We start from the raw sequence: 20,373 nt of genomic DNA on the forward strand, positions 1-20,373 counted from the left end.
AATAAAAACTTCAAGCGTATGTTTATGATATTGCTATGGTAATAGGTGATTCAACAAGAATCCGCATGGTCACTGAACCCGTAAAAGCAGCAATGATATTATTGGATACATGGCTAACGTAAAGTAAATTAGAAACCTAATTCTCCAAATCCAATTATTTATGGATTCTCACGCTGGTGGGCCTCCCAGCGCCAGGCACCAGCGGGTTTCCATTATTATATCAAATAAGATGAAAATTATTGTCTCACCAAATTCATTAAATTTTTTCAATTTATTCCAAAAGGTGTGTTTTTTTACCTTGGGATTGCCTCTTTTATTGGACTATTGCCTCTTTTGTGGTTTTTATGTCTAAAATGTAGACAAACTCTTTTTTGGGCAATCCTCTTTTTTTTTGGGCATTATAGCCTCTTTTAAAACAAATTACAACAAATCTTTTTACAGTTACAGAGCAAAAATAATAAAAATAATAACAGTGACAACAATAATAAAAATGAATATGTACAAAAACTTGGATATTTTATTACTACTCACTCGGGTAGTATTCTGAATCCAAGTCTACACTATTATTTGATATACATTCTTCAAAATCAGAATCATATCGTGGATCAATGTTCGGAGCCCTAATTCTCTCCCTCACCATGGATCTGAGAACTCTATCAGAAGGTCCAATATTATCCAAGTTCCTTGAGATTACTGGAGGCTGTTTATCATGTACTTTTTCAAGATTAGCTTCTAAAAAGTGAATTAAATTGGTAATTTTAAAAAGCCAATTTGGAACTTTAAGAATTCTTCTATACCATTCTTTTATAAGTTCACTTCTAGGCGTAACAATATGAAATTCTTGTGAGTAGGGACATCTAGTAGCATAATGAATGGGAACACCTGTGTCCCCACATTTGCAATTTGAATTATTGGATTTTTTAAATCTTTCTAAATAATTAGGAAAGGGTCCATGATGAGAGAAGAAAATTGTGGTCTCTCTCGACCAACCTGCTGCTTTAAAGCTTACTTTTGGCAATACAATATGTATTTGCCTACCTTTTGTTTCTGGGTTATCCCAGAATGTTTGCCATTTCCTCAACAGATATTCTTTCAAGATCTTTTTCGCTGCCGAACCAGGTGGTTGAATGTCTGCTACATTATTTTCAAATTCTGTTGCCTCTTTAGCCAAAGTATCGGCTCGTTCATTACCGAGAATTCCTTCGTGGCCTCTTATCCATTTGAGTGTAATATGTTTGTTACGGTATAAAATTTTTCTAATTGTTCTTGCATCCATGCTAGTTGAAAGTGGATTACATATGGCTAAAAGACCAGATTTACAATCAGTATAAATAATTACAGGGTTCTTTTGTAGTGCAGCTAGCTGTATTGCTTTCCTTATGGCAAGAAGTTCCGCTTGAAAGACTGAACATTGATACATTAATTTAACCTGCCATATTGCTGTCTCTACATCATCTATGTAGCTTACCCATGCTGCAGCCGTTCCTGAGGAAGTTTTTGACCCATCGGTAAAGATTGTATTTCCTCGCATACAGACTGGTTCTTGTTCTTCCAATATGTTAACCTGATTAATTACGTCTGTTGCTGGATGCAAGTCCCAACCAGATATTTTTGATTGAAATGAGTTAGCAAATATTATTGTATTATCAATTTTAACATCAGTATTCAATCTGGTAAGAAGAGATGTTTTAGCAACAGTTTCTGCTAGAAATGGCAGCGGTGGGACTCCCGCTATCACTTGTAAAGCTGCTGTTGATGTTGTACAGTAAGCTCTTGTCATGTACAACAGAAAAGGTCTTTGAGCTACTAATAACTGATTGCTGAGTCTTACAGTTTGATTGGCTCCCCAAACGGCTGCAGCATATAACAAAATTTTAACCGCCACCTGCTCATATAAAATTTTTCTTTGTTTATCTTTGATTCCCCATTTAGATCCTGCTGAATGAGCCAAAACTTGTAGTGTTCGATTAGCCTTTATTTTCTGTTTTTTTAAATGAGCGACCCAATTTAGTTTGTCATCAATTAAAACCCCTAAGTATTGTAATGTTGTTGCTCTCTTAATTTTATCATTTCTAAGATGAACAATTGGCCTTCTAGAAGTATCACTCAACCACAAATAGCTGGATTTCTCCATTGCCGGTTGAAGATGATTTCTTTTCATCCAACTATCTACAATTACCATAGTTTCTTTGACTTTTTCAGACACACCTTTGATTGTTTTGTGTGCAATCATTAATATTAAATCATCGGCAAATGCTTGCACACGTACTCCACCTGGCCAGCGTTGTTTAAGCAATTCATCCGCAACAAGGTTCCACATTAGCGGGTCCGAACAAGACCCTTGTGGACAACACATACGTAATGATTGTTTAACAAATTTTCCCTCCACTGCCATTGCCACATATCGGTTTTCTGTAAGATTAATAAGGAGTTGAGCAAGTGCATTAGGAATTGGTAATTTGTTAATTAATTGTTTAAGTCTAGAGTATCTAATACTATTAAATGCCTTCTTAATATCTAAAAATATCAATGCTACATGTTTTCCAATGTTCTTGTATTGATTTACTCTATCTAAAAGATCACAAATAGCGTCTTCCGTTGAGCGCCCATATCTAAATCCATATTGCAATTGATGCAAATAAGATACTCTTTCAATAAAATAAGAGGTTCTTTGAATTATGATACGCTCAAATATTTTTCTGACATACGGCAATAAAGTAATAGGTCTTAATCTGATCACGAAAACACACAGAAATGTTTACAAAATTTTCAAATATTGGCTGGTATCGCATGGGGCATCAATATACAAGCATTAGAAATACGCTTTATGTGAAGTTGTCGCCATCCGCATTAATGGTGTTATCGCATGGTTCAATGATCCCAAACAACAACTAAGAATAAAAAGAAGCAGACTCTCCTCAGAGAAAATCCCTGCTATTCATCGCTGGAGACTATTCCACAACACCAAACACTGCGTTACAGAGACATGAGTCTGGATCGAAACATCAATGCAGAATTTCATCTATTCTGAAATACTTTTACCCTCAGGTATAAAGGAAAGGCGCCTTCTTGTACAGAATCGTAAGAAAAGGGGATGGTAGCTCCGAAAATACCCATCGTAGGTGCCTGAAGCTGTACAAATAACCATTGGATACGTAAAGCAACAAAACGTATAGGGTGAAGGAAAAAAAAAATATTTTTTTTTTTGTTAGTTTTACGAAAACTGGTTTTTATTTTTGCTGCAAAACACTGTGAGTGCTCAAGCAGCAGCGGCACCCCCCCCTCCCCCCGGCTCAGACACCACACCTTTCCAGACCGGACACACCCCGCTTCCCATCTCAGAGAGATATCGAAGCGTTCCCGAAAGATGGGTGTATCCAGACACCACACCACCAAAATATATACATCTGGATATCCTCCATCCCTTAGGGAAAACGGCAAAACCGGGAATCCTTGACACAAGCAAAAAATTGTGAGAAAGTGAGGGTGTGGGTAGTAGAAAGTAATGTTTGCTGTGTATTGGCGCCTAAATGCTCTATCAATTGCGATGGCAACGGAGACTCCAGCAAGATTCAAGACGCATAGTGAGGAAATATGTGCAGTTTTTCCTTTCAATTTTTTTTTTCCGTGTTCGATATTTGCAAAAAAAAAAAAAATCAGAAATCTATGTATGAAATTTTTATTTCTGAATAAATTTTATGGGTGCTCTGTTCCGTTCTATAAAAGAGTGTGGTTGCTCGAGCACCCCCGGCTCCAACGCCACTGTATCAGTTAATATTAAAACGATTCCTACAGCATTGAACATTAGAACTGATGGCACTTCGCTTTATGATTTCGCCGTCATAATCAGTGCCGCCATCTTAAGGCATGGGCCCGGGTCCTCACGCGAATAGGGGCCTCACAAAAAATCAGATCTAGTTGAAATTTTCGAGAATTTGTTTGGTAGGGCTTCAGAAAAATCAATTGGCCCTAGGGCCCCCCATAATACTCTAAAGACGGCCCTGGTCATAATTCCTCGATAACTTGTGATGATTTCAAACTCTTAGTGCTGCCATCTATTGGAAATGATGAAACATACCTGCCAGAATTTACATTTTGATTGCGTGAATAAATGTACACTCACGTAAAACTTTGAAATGAGAAATAAATACCTATTATTTTAAATTATTTGACAAATTTTATTCTTTCCAGTGTGTCTTTCTTATAATAAGCAGTTAACAGAATTTGAGACCATTGCTTTGAATAATATATTTTTAAAAGGATTGTAATGGCAATTTCTTAGTGACTTATCTGCATTCAGGTTAAATTCTGTATAGCTCTGACCTGGATTTGACTATATATGCTTTCCTTCCCACACGAAACACACGCAAATTATCTAATAAAACTGACAGTCTATTCTTTCCCCCTCCTTCATAGGCCTTACTGGGCCCGTTCGTAACCCCACAATCAGCCAAGAGCTAGGCATGGGGGGGGGGGGGGGGGGGTAGCAATTTGATTCTGTTCTGTTAAACGCTGAGGTACGCCATTTAGATGTAAATTGTAAAGACAAGGCTCTTTAAATGCGTTTTGTCAATCTTTGTCAAGTATCTTGTCAAAGGTTTAAGCACTGGTGTGGAAGCAACAGAGTCGAACTTAAACGTTAATAAATCGATCGTTATTTGGATCACTGGCAAAATTGACTTGCATAGACTTATTCGCAGGGACTATTGATCCCCTGCGAAGACCGACGGTAGTTTACTCCCGAACAACTAATAAATAAAAAATAATTATCATTGTAATTATAATAATTAAAATAAAATAATTATTAGAAATTTTGATTTGAAACATAATGTACCCTGTACTCAGAGCCTGTTTCTCGCATGGGCAAACAGATCTTGTGCCCAGGGCAGGGCCGTAACTGGGATTTTTGCCGCACGGGGAAAAAGTCGCCCCTAAAACTCTAAAAAATTCAATAATTTAATAACGGTTTTCTCTTTGTTCCTACCTAACACTGCCAAAAAAAAGACAAAACTTCACTCCCGTGGTGTGTTGGTTTGTGCAGAAGTTCATTGACGCGAGGCACCTGGAATATACCGATCGCACCCAACACCCTCCATTACAGCTCCTGGGAATCCCAGACTGGCTCATCCGCCATATTTTTGCGAAGCGTGACGTTAATATTTCCGCTACAGATGTTATTATCACCAATGGCTGTTCCCTATCCCATTTTTTTTTCTTCAACGATCGCGCGCGCGGATGTCACTTTAACAGTAAACTAGTTTTGCTACTTTAAGATTTGCCCAATAAACATTAAATCTCTGTATGTTGAAAATGAATATAAATTTGATTTGATTTGATCTCTCACAGAGAGGCTAGTGCACCAAGCTCTATGTGAGTATGAAGAAAGGTTGCCGTTCGGAATTGGGAATAAATTGTAGGTTAAGGTCTAATTATCCCTCGTGTGCAGAAAATGACCGCGGTGTGACAAAAATGATCAATGAGTGGCGTTTGGTATTTCCGGGTTCTCACCAAACTGGGAATTAATAAAGCTAGCTAGGAATTAATAACTAACAAGTAATATTTATCGGTTAAATGCATCGCAAGCGGGGAAAAATTAGATTTTTCCAATTCCAACTTTACCCGACTGGCATATAAAACTCGTTCCTCAGCTGCAGAAAGTTGCCGAGTGTCGATTATTTTAGTAAAATTCTAAAACGAGGGAAAAGAAATAGTGTTCGACGTATTTCCCTCCCTTCTCTTTATATAATTTAAGAGTGTAAAAAATTTATAATTGGGGAAGGGGGAATGAAAACAAGGTAAGGATATGCGAATGGCACAATCTTGTCTTTACAGGGTTGCAATATTGTGCCAGTGTTGCGCCTACAAGCAAGGATAACAATTGTATAAGGATAATGCACTTTCACCGTTATAGATGAAAATCGTCAGCATAAGATGGGCGACATCAATATGGGAAGAATGGTACTTCCGTTCACGTATAGAATGCTGATATTCAGCCTATATTTATGACTCTGCCCACCAGAGTGGCGTGGTGGTAGAATACTCGTATACCACCGTGAAGGTTGCTGTCTTATCCCAGGTTCGAGCCTCCTCCTCACCAGAATATAGCCCACCGCTTTGTCTGAATGAAGAGATTTTAGCACGAAGAACACCTCGGCCATGCTGGAAGCTGCGCATACAGGTGCTGTGAATGAACATAATTGAAGTTTGCCTCGTGTAATGCTTGTTATGTATAGTGATGCCAACAATGAGTGAAGTGATTGAATAATTGTATCGTTGTAGGCCTCTCTGTTGCTCTCTCTCTCTCTCGCCACAAAGAGATCGGCCAGGTTCTAAGAATATAGACAAGATATTTTTCCTAATCAGATTGAGACGACCACCTATAGATGGCACCTTCAACACAACTCGTTAACGGCAGCAAATTGCAGAAAAGCGATATGGCCGGAGTTGGTGTGTGGTGAAATAGCCTATATTAAGCAATATTCAATGATTACACTCATGACTTCACTCATTGTTCGAAAATTAGACGACAGGACTATAGATAGATAGATAAAACCGCTCACAACCCCAGAAAAATGCAAAGCAACTTACTTCCGTTACCTCGAAGGATGCAGGGTTGTGTCGGAAAAAGTTAGCAAACTTATAGCAGTGCCCTCTCCCCCCCCCCCCCCGTGCATGCAAATATCAAATCACTCTCGCCGTTCTCCTCGTGAAGACAGCTTGTCAAGTTAACGCCCGAGTGGCGTGGTGGTAAGATGTTCGTCTACCACCGTGAAGGTTGCTGTCACGGTTCGAATCCGAGGGATTATAATAGATAAGATATTTTACCTAACGAACTTGAGGCGAACCACCGATATAGACAGTGCCTTCATTTCCAACCCATCGCAGTAAATTGCAATATAGCGATATGGTCAGGTTTAGTGAAGTAGCTTATCAAGTCGATATAACGTACACAAGCGATTTCAATAAAAATGAATAGCTGAACCCAACTAGGGAGGAAAATTGCATGAGCCCAGTGGCACATCCGGGCTGGAGACAGTAGCCTGGGATTCCAAAAGAAGTGGGGGGAACATTTGTGGAACAAGAGAAGACAACACTATAACAAGCATTACACAGGAACAAAATTTCACGTTTGATTCCCAACATGTACTAATTCATCAGAAGTTCCGCAGAGGAATACGGACGAGGGGTGTGTGAGTGGTTTAATAGTAGCCTATATTGAGTCACAGTATAGATATATCTCCTTGTAGAATCTGAATTGTGTTTGCTGTCAATGGTGGATTTTAGAAAATTCTAACGCTTCTCTCTGTCAAAGCCCCCGAAGAGCTTTACATCAAGTAATTCGGATCACATTTCCAACTTCAAATGGAGAATGTTCAACAATAATCTAGAATATTAGATTTGTTCAATCAATGTCAATCCCCATGTTTCCAAATCCATTTTCTCATAGTTTAAAATTAGATTTTCATCTCGCAAAGAAACCTCCCGGGAGCGGGAGAAACCGGAAAAGACCCGGATTTGGGAAAAAACATGAAAACACTGAGAAATCTCATGTTTAGACAAAGAGGCACGCTCTCACGTGGGCAACTGATGGCGTAAACAGAGAAATCGGATTTTAAGAATGAGAAGAGGCATCTACATTACAGACGTCTCTGAAGTAGTAATCCTTCACCCTTGTATACAGTATTCGTGTGGAATATTCTAGACACATTTCAGTTCGATTTGAATTATTGATCCAAAGCGGGACGGAAATCTTACCGGTCAAGAAACACGAGCGAAAATCTTGTTTTCGATACTTGGGTTGAAATGTATAAAATTTACATTATGTATGAGCTAAATATTATTATATGGATTCCGTGAAGTAAACTCTCGTGTCTAATATATTCTTTCTGGATGAAGTTTCAAGCCATTCGTGAAGGGATTGTTGCGAAGAATATTGCAGCAAAGTTTCATGAATTTTTCACCGTTTATAAGGTTATTTTGATTAATAACTTATCAATTAATTTTAAATTAACATAAAGGGTTGGTCGTGAAGAGGTGGGGGATGCGTGCACTTAACTGCTACCCAGGTCGTTATCGAAGAATAAAACATCTTATAACCAATTTACACAGAAAATATAAACACCATAGGTCAACAACCACACTTAATTTTTCAATGTAAACACTTCATTCAATTTCTAATAATCATCATTGATTTTTAGGGAAGGGGCCCTGAATTATGGAAGAAAAATATTACATCAATATGAGAATCAACCGATGTAGGCGTATATGAAGACACTCTTTACCCTACACCAACTCCGGTTATATATCGCCATGAGTAAATAATACAGGAAACTTGAAACGGAATTCGATTTCCCCCCTTCCCCCACACACAGAATTATTTTCTTTCCTCCCTCGTTATCACAAAGATGGGTCACAAAGTGTTAATGTGTAAAAATAAGAAAAATATATCGTGAAATGGCTTTCTACTGGTGAATCTAAAACGCATTTCTCAAGGAATAAATCTTTGTTTTTTTGAATAATTTCTCTGAAATAATTCAAATTTCAAATGAAACATCTTGAAATATATTTTCGAAGTATGTCCAAAATCTTCTGGGGAAAGAAAGGCAAAATTTTAGCGACATATTCCTGTCACTATCTATATATATAAAATTGATTTTCTGTGTGTCTGTGTGTGTATGCTCTCTATACAAATCTACAATTTTAGATCGATCGTCGCCAAATTGTGCATATATACCAAATGGGACCCGACTTGAACGATAGGCTACTTTAAAATTTCGTCAGACCAGGGCAAATGCCCCAAATGGGCAAAAAACTGTCCGGCAACAATGGTTTTTAGGCCTCAACAATCACTTTCCGAACGTTTACTTTGGTTACCGTGGTTCCCTAGCGATGAGTTTCAGACGTGTTTGTCTTTACAACGGTTTGTCACTTCTTTAATGCTGCCAGTTATGTATAATAGTTTATGCCTTTATAATGGTTTGCCACATTTTCAATACTCTCAGTAATGAGGCTTTTTGAATAGACGTCATAATCATCACCATCATCGCTTTGAGGGTCAGGAAAAGGGTGATCCTCATAGAAATCACTATTAAAATTGCCGATTTAACTGCATAAATACGGAAATTTAGTGGGGGGGGGGGTTCCCTGCCACATCAATAATTTTAAAAATTAAATTGAATTCTCGATTTTTGAAATATGGAATTCACTTGGAGATACGAAGCCCAGAAAATTAAAAATATGAATAATTTGCCGGATCTACTTTTGAGTTGGATATCCATGTAATAACATTGATTTCAACTTTTTATTTACATCTTCTCAATCATGAAAATTAATGTCTCCGTATTGTCTTTTGATATTTATTTGCATAAATTCATATAGTTTAGGATGTTTTTAAAATTAGTTATGGGCCCCGTAAAGTGCATCGAAAAAAAAAATTCCACAGCTGTAATTAAGCATTTTTGGAAGCTGAAACAGGCAGAAATTGATAACTTGAAGTTCAGGGGGAGGGAATCGAAATACCTAACACCCATAAAAAAAAGGGGGGGGACTATTCATTTCTACGTTTCTTTAAATTTAGATTTATTTCTTTCATGAGTCGCGCAGGACGTCGCCATATTGGTTAACTTAGACACGGTTTGCATGTCCCTCAAAGAAAGAGGGAGATATCACGTGTTTCTAACAGCCTCATTGAAGAAAACCCGGGCAGCGCCGGGTATTATAGCTAGTCATCACATAAATAAGGAAAAGATATGTTTCAAGAGAAAACAGGAAAAAGTCTGTCTTTCTTTTTACTTGATAATGTATTCGAATTCATAAAACACACAAACTTGACATGAATCGAGTAAAAGACAGTTCGATTGAAGCTAATGCCGATATGACTTCCGTATACAAAACAGCCATTTTTTTCTGGAAGGAATTTCTTCTAGTCCATAAAAGAAACATTGTTTTCTCAAAAATTTACCACTTCTTAGAGACATATGCTGTGCTTCACGACAAAAGGATTACAATTCCTTTTTTTTTTCTCAAAATATATTCTAAAGTAATTTTCAAGTTGACAGGGCTTTACATAAATGAAATGAAAATATTTCTTTTTCCCCTTTCAAGATTTTTTTGGAATCTATTAAGAAAATCTATATTGTTTATTAATAATTGATAAGGTTTACGCTGCCATGAAAAATGTCCGTTCGGGTTCGAAGACCGTCGTCCGTTTTGAGTTAGTTCTCAAAGTTTCACCAACACTATTGGTTGGCACCTTCAGGATAATTGTTGAAACTGGAACAGTTAAGTCAAGTTTTCCGGTGTTAATAGTGTAGGCTAAACTCGTGGCGCAAATGCAACCTGAGAATCCGAAAAACTTGACTTTTGTTCCAACTCCGGAAAACTTCACTTTTGTTCCAACTCCGGAAAACTTCACTTTTGTTCCAACTCCGGAAAACGTAACGTTTGTCCCAGTTTCATCAATTCTCCTGAAGATATGAACCATTAATGTTGGTGAAATTGAGAACTATTTCGGACGTTTTTCATCATTTTGATTATTATTGGTTTTTTTTTCGTTGGTGTCCTTTGTCAAATGAAGTTTTGGGTTTATTATGTGAGCGGATTAAAGCAACACTACTTACAGAAGAAGGCCTCCGCACGAAGCTTGTGACGTCACTGAAGGTCATTTTACCTATTGCCATTGGATATAGCAGGCCGACGCATGCGATATATTTATCTTTCCTTGCAGTACATCACATGACTATAGGTGAAATGGACTTCTTCAGTGCCGTCGCTAGCTTCGCTTGGAGGCCTTCTTCTGTAGGTGGTGTTGGTTGAAGTCACAAGAGCGGCGTAAGCCAAGAATCCCCATTCAGAAAAAGAAGGTTCTACTAGAATTTTTGTCATAGAGTATACAATGTGTTAAAAATTTTAGACTTTAATAAACTGAATGAAGAACTATTGAAGCTGAGACTTGGTTAATTTTTTCTTCCAATAGTTTAGCTTATCTAGATTGTATTTCTAGACTTTAATCAGATTTGCTGAAAATTGATTTTACAAGATTCGAAAACTGATAAAGGAGGACGCCTGCGTGAGCGACCTTAATAAAATCACTTTTTCCATTTTCCACAATAGATGGCGTTACCATTACCGACCCAAAAAAACAGCCACACACAATTTTTTTTTCAACTAAAACAGAACCGCTAGACAAAAGAAAAACAAAAAAAAAGTTCTGGGAATTTTGACGGCTGTTGATCAATGCATGTGGGGGAAAATACATATATAAACACTCATATATCAATATAGATATGTTTCGGAGTGGAAAAAAAATTCCTCGGGGTGGGGGAGAATAATTCCGAAAACCAAAATCGTGAATTTTCCGAAACGTAGGACTCATCAAAAGTAAGACTCGTAAGACATCAAAAAGGAGGACCGCAACTAGGCAGCACCTCCTAGAGATAGAAGGCCTCTGCAGTCTGCTTGTGACGTCAGTAAGTAGTGCATTTTCAATCAGAATATTCAGGGAAAAAAATTCCCTGCTCCTGCCACAGTATCATCGTTGTGGGAAACAGAAATGATCGCGCTCAGAATTGGCGATTTCTATGCCCCACATCCAATTACTATACGGTATTTGTGAGCCAATCAGGAAGATTCTACGCAAAAATAAGAAGAAACGAAATAGGACGCTCTGGGGTTCAAAAATGTGGCAAACTTGCTAGGTAGTCTGAATGACGTTTATGGTAAACATTACAGATACCTTCCATCTCAAGGAGGTGCTGAACTGGGTGTCAGCAGACGGGACGCAGATTTCACCCAAAGGAAATTTCTTCAACCAGTGGCGTATTAAGGTCGGTCGGGGCCCCCGGGCGCTAAAGAAAATATTGGGCCCCCTAAATTAGAAAAAAATTGTGTTTTTCGGAGCCCAGAAAGCGCGCCCGCCGTTAAATCCGCCTCTGTCTTCAGCATCAGAAGGGAGCGCCAAAATGCATACTTGCTGCGGCTGACTAATTGTGACCTGGCAACCCTAACTTACACCATGGGTGGAGATACGGGGGGGGGGGAGCCTAATCAATATGTGTATATATGTACTGACATTATCACCATCATAATCATCATCCTCCTGCCTACCAGACTTTCAAGCCTACGAGTTACATTACTTTGATTTCAATCCCCTCCATATTAACGTTGCCGTTGCTAGTTGATGCGAAGTACCGAGCACTAAGCTCTCGTCTTGGTTTCTCTACTTAGGTAGAGATATTGATCAGTCAATGGCAAAATGGTTCCTTAAAAACAACCACCGGTAATTTTTTTTTCTTTTTTAAATTATATATAACCCTTTATATGTAAAATATTATCACTAATACAAAACAATATCAATATACTGTTAACAGTTTTCAGGGGTTAAAACATCTTCTACCCCATCAGATTACACTTACTTTCAAAAATAAATCTCGTCGATTGCAAACATTCCCAATATCTATTTTTATTAAACAAATCAGTTTCACAAAGTGATTAACACAACATAAGTTTACAGCATATTTTGCAATATATTTCCATTTAGACAAAAAAATGATATGTGTATATACATGAAAAACTCCAACAATGTCACCAAAACCATTCAATATGATTTCTAAACATTTGACAAATATATTAAAAAAATATATAATTATAAAATAGAAAAATAGAGTATAAGGTTACAAATGGTCATCATAATTTACAGAATCTCAATACACTCCTCATAATCATATTATGTAACTCTTGAACATTTGACAATTATATTAGATTAAAAAATCTATGCTGACTAGGTCACCTAACAAAGTACTTTTTGGCCAGTTTCTTTATATATTTGTAGATGGATGGAATTTGAAGATCAGCGTGCAGGTCGGTTGGTCTGAAGTATTTTGGAGCACCTGTGAATTTTCTGAGAATATAATTTTGATGTTTCTGGAGGTTGTAAATATTGCTTTTCTGGGCGAAAGCCCAAGCCGGTGCACCATATGTAAGAACAGGTCTGATAATTTGTTCATACATAATTTTCTTGTTCTTTAGTGATACATGTGACTTTGGGTAGCAAAAACGGAGTAGACTGCCTATTGCAATTTGGGATTTTTTTATCACTTGCTCGACATGATATTTGAAATTTTGTTAACATCGTTACCTTCCTTGTACTTTTCCCTTATCCAATCAAATACAACGTTATCAAATATCTCTCTACTCTCACCTGAGTCAGCATAATCTGCAGCTAACGCACTCAATCGTTTGACTACAGAAATGTCATTAATGTTTGAGAAAGGACAGATTTTCCCCATAGCACTGAGTAATTATGAAACAGAACTTACCTTGGTTTGAAATCACAAAAAACCTAAGAAAAAGGGGCAAATATGGGGCAGACGTATCACTGGGGAGGGGGGAAAACGTCGTTGAGCACACACTTGAGCACGCACACAGCACTGAAATCACCATAAAACTGCATGAAAAACGACCGTTAGAATATCCGTTGGTGACACGTCCACTCTGACGATTACCAATCACAATCCTAAACTAGATGTTTGTACATGTGGACTCTACTCCTTGAAATCCAGCAATTTAGCAGGTGAATAGCCGCAGAGATTGCACATGGGACTCCAAAAAAAAAAAAAAGTAATAAAATAATAATTAAAAAGAGGGCAGGCGTAACACTGGAGGGAAAACACAATTAGCAAGCGAAGACTCAAGATGACCGTTATGCCGCATTGCAGACATCCACTAGGCCTACGGTTGATCGTTGCCGAAGACTTCCGTTATACTACTGACGGAGAGAAAACTACATGCGACCGATCGTGACGAAATCTAAACCTAGACTCTAACACCCAAGTCCTCGAAATTTAGGCGAGTGTCTATGTATACTCCTAAGTACTTCAGAACAGAACAGAATCAAATTGTTACCCCCCATGCCCAGCTCTTGGCTGATTGTGGGGTTACGAACGGGCCCAGTAAGGCCTATGAAGAAGGGGGAAAAAAAATAGACTGTCAGTTTTGTAAGATAATTAGTGTGTGTGCATGTATGTGTTTTGTGTGGGAAAGAAAGCATAGTCAAATCCAGGTCACGGTCATAGCTATACAGAATTTAGCCTAAATGCAGATAAATCACTAAGAAAAAATGCCACCACAACTCTTCGATGACACGTCACTGCCGGATGGAGAGAGATCCAACTCACATATTTATCTTAGTGGTAACTGCATGCGTCAAAGTGAACTCAATCAGAATAAAAGAATGGTGGTTATAATCCAAAGCTTTAATTTATACACTCGTCAAATTAAATGCCATTCGTCCGGGTGGCTTTTTATTATTATTTTTTTCCAAGTTCCAATATATGTGCCTTATAGTAATTTCCATATGTACAAGGTTTTAATTAAATACGATAATTAGATGCGGAAAAAGTGAATAAATAGGTGCCAAATAGATAAATGCGATTAAAATAGGTGCCACATAGATAAATGCGTTTAAAATAGGTGCCACATTAGTAGAGAATAAGCGTATATATATAATATTCACAGTCCTAATTATAGCCTAGGAGGCTTCCAAGTTATTCCTGCATTATCCAATCTCCTCCCAAGGGAGGTGGAAAATCTGCTGGGGTCTCCTATACACTGTTCGAGCCGATGTTTTTGGTGTAGGTGCTGAACTATAATCAACCAAGTCTTTGATATGTTGATGGCTGGAATTTTTCATTCTCTCAAATTGATTTTTATTAATTTCTTTGATATATTTGAATATATGAGGAATGCCCAGATCTTGGCGAATATTAATATTTCTGATGAACCAAGGAGCATTCAAAAATCTCCTTAGAATTTTATTTTGTTCAGTTTGCAAAATTTTAATATTGGTTTTGCATGCATGGGCCCATGCAGGTGAGGCATAAAGCATCGTAGGGCGAAGTATTGACTTAAATAAAAGAATTTTATTTTTAATAGATAGCTTAGCCTGGGGAAATGAAATTTTGTTAAGAGCACCCATTACATTGTTTGTTTTATTACATACATAATTAATGTGCGGTAAAAATGACATTGTTTTATTTAAAATGCATCCCAGGTATTTTATTTTCCTAACCGGACTGATCTGGTGATTACCTATATATAAATGCCTATCCGGTATACCATGTTTCCTAGTAAACCATATAAATTGTGTTTTTTCACGGTTCAATACAATGTCCGACCTCTTGCACCAGTCCATAATTCCTTCTGTGGTTTCCTGCAGATTTTCCAGGGCCTTGGAGGGGTCTCGGTTAGCACATAGTATAGCCGCATCATCGGCAAACAAGGCAAGTATACCCACTTGAGGAGCTGGAAAATCATTGATGTATATTAAAAACAACTGTGGACCCAAAACACTACCCTGTGGTACTGATGCTTTGATGTTCTTAACAGATGAATTAGAGTCCCCTATTTTTACCTGGAATGTTCTGCCGTTCAAATAACTGTAGAAGAAAAGTATAAAGTGTGGGGGAAAATTGAGATCAATCATTTTGGCTAATAAAGTGGGGTGGTCACATTTATCGAAGGCCTTTTTAATATCCAAAAAGGCGGCCACCACATAATCAGAATGGTTGAATGCATCGATTATATATTCAGTCACCCTAATCAATTGAGTGACACAGGAATGTTCCTGTCTAAAGCCATGTTGTTCTTTTCGAATTATGTTATTGTCATCCAGATATTTTTGAAATCTAGGAGCTAAAATCCTCTCGAAGACTTTTGAACAATTAGATAAAAGGCTAATGGGCCTGAACGATTCAGGAAGTAACGGGTCAGTTCCTGATTTGGGTATTGTTCTAATGAGTGAATGTTTCCATATCTTTGGAAAGTGGTTAAATTTTAATGCTGCGTTAATAATGTTCGTGAATGTCAAAATAATATGACAAGGCAGATTTTTGAGAGCTTTGTTACTTATACCATCATAGCCACTAGCTTTTCTGTTGTTTAATTTGTTTATAATGTCAGTGACTTCAGCCAAGTCTGTGGGTTCAAAGCTGGAAATATTATTATTAATGTGAAAGTGTATATAACGAGCAACTCTACGACGGAGCTCAACTTGAGTCGTTAACGGTTGTACGTGATTGGGTGTAAATTGCTTTTCATAGGCGGTAGCAAAGGTTTCAGCTATTTCTTCTGCTGAAAAAACCAGACCATTGGGGCCTTGTATTTTATTGATTATACGAGTACCACCAGGTTTGCAAAGATTCCATGCTTTCCATATGTTTCCATTTTCTGAGGTAGCATTCTCTACAAATTCGGTAAACCTACCATTTACAAAATTTTGCACTTCTTCTTTAATCTCACGATTGAGACGATTTAGTGTAATTTTGTCTGAACGTCTACGAAAGCGTTGCCAATTACTACGTATTTTGTTTTTGTGTCTAATCTTTTGCATGATTTCTCTAGAAAGTCCATATTTATTTTCAGGCTGTAGCACTTCTGTAGATGAATCATTTAATGCAGCTTGTATTATTTGTGTTAAATGTGATACCGCCTCATCTATATCCTGAGCGTTGTTCAGGGTCAGCCCTGCTGTTTGATTTGTTTCCAAAATTTGTCTATACATGTCCCAATTAATACGTTTAATTGTTCTCCTGGTGCAAGAGCGAAGAAAATCCATAATAAAAAATACTGGATTGTGCGGTGAGCTGAGAATTGACTTTGTGTAAGTTTGAACGTCAAAGAGAATGTTTTTGGAGATGCCAAAATCAATTACATCAGGTTGATATCTATTTTGAGGTGGTACATGTGTTGGTGTAGTGGATGAATGTATATTTAGGAAATTATCAAGGCAGAATTTTCTTAACACTCGACCACATCTGTTGGATTTTTTACTAAAGAATAGATCGTTTTTACTATTCCAATCGCCCCCTACAAAAATTGGAAGCCCTGTTCTGAATAAGTGTTTTAGTAAGGAAATATCTATGCAATTATTGGGGGGCTTATACATTGCACAGAAAGAAATGGGTGTTCTATCTATGTAAACAGTGACAGCAGTAGCTTCCATTTGAGTGGAAGGGGGAAGTTGTAGTTCTTGAAATGGAATATCAGACTTCACAAATACAGCTACTCCTCCCCCCCTACCATGTAATCGGTCTTTTCTGACGCCAGTGTAACCATTAATTTTGATTTTTTGTGAGGGCAATAACCATGTTTCTGATAGAAGTAAGATATCCACTTGATAATTGAATAATTCTTCTTTTAATTCCCTTAAGTTGTCTTTGAGACCATTAGCATTCCAGGCCATAATATGTAATGGCCTGGTATAGATATTTCTTGTTGTGCTAATTGTTGGGCTGTGAAAGAATGTCAATCAAAGCTTTATTTATTTGACTTATTTTGTCACTAGATATTCCAGCGGCACTCAAAACAGTGTTGAGTAGGTCATTAAATTGTAAAATTTCAGGAAGAACAGCTGATGAGTTGGAATTATTGTTACCCTTTGGTAAATTTGACTTACTCAAGGACTTTACTTCATCAATAGACTTAATTGTGTATGTGTTATTTGTGTTTGATTCCGCGTTCAGAGGATTGTTATACAGTTCTTCATTTACCTCTGTTTCTGTATTATTTCTGTTATCCATTACATCAACATATAGTTCAGAGTCAGAAGTAATATTGTGTCTATAAGTTTGTGTAATCAATTGATGTAACACATTCCTATAAATTAATCGTGAATGTGCTTCAATAAGATCCAATTTAATTTCTGCAGTTGTTGGGATATTGCCCTTATTTTTTGCAAATGGATGAGTTCCTTTCCTAATTGTGTTGTGTAGAATTGTTTGTTTTTCCAAATTCTCATTTTGAGATTGCTCATCAGAAATATTGTTATTTATAGTAATGTTCCATGATTTTTTAGTTGCTTGTGGAGTAATTGTAATTGGACCTATCCCTGTGTCCAAATTATCAACATCTTCATCGCGAAGATTTTTCTCAGTCAAAGGCACTCTCATAATAGGAGATCCTTGCAGCCCTGGCGGAATTGTAGGAAGGAATAATCTTCCTCTATTTTTATTTAATGCTGGCCGGGCTTTACATCCAGAGAACGTCGATGTGTGAGGACCCCCACAGTGACAACATTTAATCATCCTTGAGTTACCTTTAACTCTACAATCTCTGGTCTCATGTGATCCGGCACAAAATGCACAGGTAGGTGTATTTTTACATCTATATGAACTGTGCCCATATAATTGACAGACCCTACATTGAATGGGTCCTTGAGCGCCTCTGTACCTTTCTATTTCTATTGGAATTTCAGCTATTTCCATAATATTAGCAATGTTTTTGTCAGCAATAGGTACCTCAACTAAGAAAAGGGGAAGACATCTACCAGTATGGTAATTTTTCATATTTGACACCTTAACCGGCTTAAATTGTTTTTTTTCCAAATCAGCAATAATTTCCAACGGGTTCACATTCGTTGGAAGTCCCCTAATTACAAACTTTAGTGTTCGTTCCGAATGAGTGTTATATGTAAAGTATCGAAATTTTTTGTCATCAAAAAATTTCGTAATTTGTCGATGGTCTTTCTCAGTGAAGACCTGAAATACAATTGTGTTTTCCGTTGCTTTAAATTGTGGAGGTATTTCGCATATTTTCTTGGCAGCTGCAAAGTCAGAAATCCAGCTTCCACCCCATTCTGTGAGAATAATGGACGGAATATTAATTTTACGTGAGAAGTTAGGGGCATTTCCAGTTGGGTTAGAGATTGATATGTTTCCGTTGTTTGTCCCTTTATTAATATCAATGTTGTAATTATGTGTCTTAGTTTTTTTCCGAGTAACAACCTTGAATCCCTTATCATCACTTGATTTATCAGATGCATTACTTATACAAGCGTTTCCCGGTGCCATTTTTTTTGCAGCATTCGTGAGCATATGTGCTTCAATGGGGTCCTGAGTGGTCTTATTATGTGTATTAGATGCATTTGTTTGTCCGGAAGTGCAAGGCCCAAGATTAACCGGGAAGACCTCGTTACTTGTTGTAATTTTATATTCGTGAGTGTTGGAGGGTGTTACCTGTTTCTTATTCAAATTACTTTCTTGTTTCTCCTGTGATATTACCGTTTGTGTAATTTCTACATCCTTGTTACCGCAAGAAGTAATATTTTTAGGGAATTTTGGTACAACATCAAGCTGTGTTTCGAAGGAACCATTCACAGTTTCTATCGTTAAACTGCAATCACTTATGGTACCAGTAGAAGTCGACTCATTACTACTATCACGATGGCTCAAATTTTGTGTAGATGATCCCGAAGTTGACTCGTTAGAAGTATTTAAGGAGTCACTAGATTTAACGTTTTTATCTTGTACAGGATTTTCATCCTCCCTACATCGACCAATTTTGGAGATGTTTCTATCAAAAGATTTACATAATTGAAAGTTGGAATTTCCATCATTGTGAATGTTTTTGGTCCTAATTTTCTTCTTTTTTCCCTTCTTCCCATTATTACTTGCACCCCCACTAACTGGAGTGGAAGTCACAGCATCTTTCCTGAACGTGAGTGACATTGCATGTCGACAAGAATCAAAATTTAGGGCGTCAAAAAAAGTAATTGAATTCATTACAAAAGATTCAAAAAATGTTTCCTTCTGCTTTGACACTGCATTTTCCCAGTTAATGAAATCAGCTAACACAATGAGATCGAATTCTCGAACCAGAGTACACTTATCACTCACATGGCTCAGGTTATCTCCCAAACGTTTTTTTTCCCCAACAAAGTCAACCAGTAATTTTTCAAACTTCTCTCTAGTGACACTACATTCTAAGGCATTACTAGCCCATACACACAAATTCTTAACCACCACCTGATTTGAGTTCACAAAAGGGCAAGTACGACCCATTTTAGACGCATACAACGCCACTTACCTTGAAATCCAGTAATTTAGCAGCTAAATAGCCACAGAGATTGCACTCAAAAAAAAAATTAAAAAGAGGGCAGACGTAACACTGGGGGTAACACAATTAGCAAGCGAAGACTCCAGATGACCGTTATGCCGCATTGCAGACATCCATTAGGCCAACGGTTGGTCGTTGCCGTAGACTTCCGTTATACTACTGACGGAGAGAAAACTATATGCGACCGATCGTGACGAAATCTAAACACCTCACTCCAGTGTCATCAGAATACATCTAAGAATACTTAGTTACCTATTGATGTTTATATTAAAAAAGTTCTTATAATTAAAAAGTTTAATTGATATTCGAATAAAATGAAAAATTATCTGCTTAATTACAGATAAGTAAATAAATCAAGCTATATAATTTTATTTCATTTTCTTGTAAGAAAAATGAGTAGAATCATGTATGAGACACCTGTTGCCATCTATTTCCAGTTATACATTGATTCAAAACTCCAACTGTAGATGGCAGCAAAAGACT

General features: G+C 37.3%; 1 protein-coding gene across 1 annotated transcript; it reads right to left on the reverse strand.

Moving 5' to 3' along the window:
- Window positions 1–523: 523 nt before the first annotated feature.
- LOC149070156 (uncharacterized) lies at window positions 524–1,780 on the reverse strand. Its single transcript, XM_089249284.1, has 2 exons — window positions 1,039–1,780; window positions 524–732 (listed from the first exon to the last, which is right to left on the reverse strand). The coding sequence occupies exons 1-2, from the start codon at window positions 1,778–1,780 to the stop codon at window positions 524–526; spliced, it is 951 nt and encodes a 316-aa protein (XP_089105410.1).
- Between the last annotated feature and the right edge of the window lie 18,593 nt (window positions 1,781–20,373).

Source organism: Pholcus phalangioides, unplaced genomic scaffold (assembly GCF_987345545.1).
Source record: "Pholcus phalangioides strain wild (caught in Gottingen) unplaced genomic scaffold, Ppha-v1.0 ptg000022l_1, whole genome shotgun sequence".
Classification (NCBI taxonomy): domain Eukaryota; kingdom Metazoa; phylum Arthropoda; class Arachnida; order Araneae; family Pholcidae; genus Pholcus; species Pholcus phalangioides.

What these genes read in the sequence shown, in the direction of transcription:
- LOC149070156 (XM_089249284.1), bottom strand. Translation starts at nt 1,780, where the DNA reads ATGACAAGAGCTTACTGTACAACATCAACAGCAGCTTTACAAGTGATA. An exon ending in GGATAACCCAGAAACAAAAG is followed by an intron (nt 733 to 1,038) that starts GTAGGCAAATAC and finishes TTCACTTTTTAG; the next exon opens with AAGCTAATCTTGAAAAAGTA.